The following is a 2172-nucleotide window of genomic DNA, read 5'->3' as shown; positions in this document are numbered from 1 at the left end:
TGTTAAAATCATATAAATTAAGATAATTGGAGTAATAATGTTCAGTGTTATGTGTGTTCTTAAAATCATATAAATTAAGATAATTGGAGTAATAATATTGAGTGTTATGTGTGTTGTTAAAATCATATAAATTAAGATAATTGGAGTAATAATGTTCAGTGTTATGTGTGTTGTTAAAATCATATAAATTAAGATAATTGGAGTAATAATGTTCAGTGTTATGTGTATTGTTAAAATCATATAAATTAAGATAATTGGAGTAATAATGTTCAGTGTAATGTGTATTGTTAAAATCATATAAATTAAGATAATTGGAGTAATAATGTTCAGTGTTATGTGTATTGTTAAAATCATATAAATCACGCTAATTGGAGTAATAATGTTCAGTGTTATGTGTATTGTTAAAATCATATAAATTAAGATAATTGAAGTAATAATGTTCAGTGTTATGTGTTAGAAAGAGTACCTATCCATCTATATAAACACGAACAATATCTGTCTACATAAACAGTATCTGACTGCGTAATGCATATATAATTTCTCTCTTTCTTGCTACAAATATGTATGTAACCTTTACTATAATACAATCAAATTCTAGCCATACATAAGAACCTACCATTCCAGCATAATGATGAATAACAAATCCACTGCCTGATCCTTGAAAATGAGCATTGCCCCCTACTGACTTTTCTAGTTTCTGTAAAATGTATAAGGACAGAAAAGTTAAATAATGGATCACCGAAAGTTAGCAAACCATTTATACAGCCTGAAATAAAAAACAATACACTATAATTCTTTTGTAATGTAATCTTTGTCAGATCTATTATTTATCACTTTCCATAAAAAACTAGAAAGTAATTTTTATAATGTCAGTACAAAACAAATTATGATGAAACCGATAGTCGTCGGACTTTAACTTTTAATAGGTTTTGTTTAATGGTAGATTATAAAACGTGCAATTTGATAGCGACGAGACTTCCTTATGTGATCTGATCAGTGTAACAAATCATATAACACCTGGTTAAATTAGCTGGTCCAATTCTATGAGAGACAGCAAAGTTGCAAATCTAACTACGTGATTTAAAGACGGATTCCAGCTCACAAACATTACGAATAGAAATCACGAAAAGCTTTATAAGAATAAGAAAAGACTAATTGAAACTGAGTGAATTCGTATATGTGAAAAATTACCTGTTGAAGCTGGACGTCAGCACCTTCATTCACAGCATGCATCGTAGCACAGATGTCATCCAGAACAGAGATAATGCCAGGAGGACATTTATTTTCAATTAATTCACACACAACTTTGTTATTGAAATATTCCACTGGTTTCCATTTTATCCCTTCTTGTATATACTCTTCCTTCGAGAAAAAAACAAAACAAAAAATACTCATCTCTAAACAAGTTAACGGTAATTGTTCCAGAGTAATCAGTTTATTTTTATGCTGTTTAATCACTAATAATTCATAACAAGTTTTAAAATCACTTAATATAAAGTAAAATTTAAAATTCAAGTCTATTTAATGTATGATGTGCCACTTGTACATAGTAGTGTTGACAACAGGTAATGGATAAATATCCAATGTGTCAAAATTCTATGTTACAGCTTAATAAGGTGGGATATACAAACAGAAAACAACTAATTATGCAACTATAATTATTTTTATTACCAGAAGTCAAAAACTTGAGCTTAAGAAGTTAGGAGAAACATCAGTTATAGATACTCTTTCTACTGGTTATATAGAGAGATATTGTTTGTGGTTATATGTACAGATAGATACTGTTTATATATACAGATAGATACTATTCATGTGGTCAGACGGGTACTGGTTGTATAGACAAATAGGTACTGTTTATATAAATAGATACTGTTTATATAGAGAAACGGGTACTGTTTATATAAATAGATACTGTTTATATAGAAAAACTGTTTATATAAAGAAACAGGCACTGTTTATATAAATAGATAGATACTGTTTATATAGAGAAACAGGTACTGTTTATGTAAATAGATAGATGCTGTTTATATAGACAAATGGGTACTGTTTATATAAATAGACAGATGCTGTTTATATAGACAAACAGGTACTGTTTATATAGACAAACAGATGCTGTTTATATAGACAAACAGGTACTGTTTATATAGACAAACAGATGCTGTTTATATAGAC

At 28.5% G+C, this 2172-nt stretch overlaps 1 protein-coding gene across 1 annotated transcript in view; it reads right to left on the bottom strand.

Moving 5' to 3' along the window:
• The window catches only part of LOC106469314 (unconventional myosin-Ie-like), a 59300-nt gene that overhangs the window by 26409 nt on the left and 30719 nt on the right, over window positions 1-2172 (bottom strand). Inside the window, exons 10-11 of the mRNA XM_022397801.1 lie at window positions 1192-1362; window positions 617-697 (exon numbers count right to left, since the gene is read on the bottom strand). Of these exons, the coding sequence (XP_022253509.1) occupies window positions 617-697; window positions 1192-1362 (252 nt within the window). The remainder of the gene's footprint in view (window positions 1-616; window positions 698-1191; window positions 1363-2172) is intronic.

Source organism: Limulus polyphemus, unplaced genomic scaffold (assembly GCF_000517525.1).
Source record: "Limulus polyphemus unplaced genomic scaffold, Limulus_polyphemus-2.1.2 Scaffold3421, whole genome shotgun sequence".
NCBI classification, from domain to species: Eukaryota; Metazoa; Arthropoda; class Merostomata; order Xiphosura; family Limulidae; genus Limulus; species Limulus polyphemus.
This window is presented reverse-complemented; position numbering and strand designations above follow the sequence as displayed.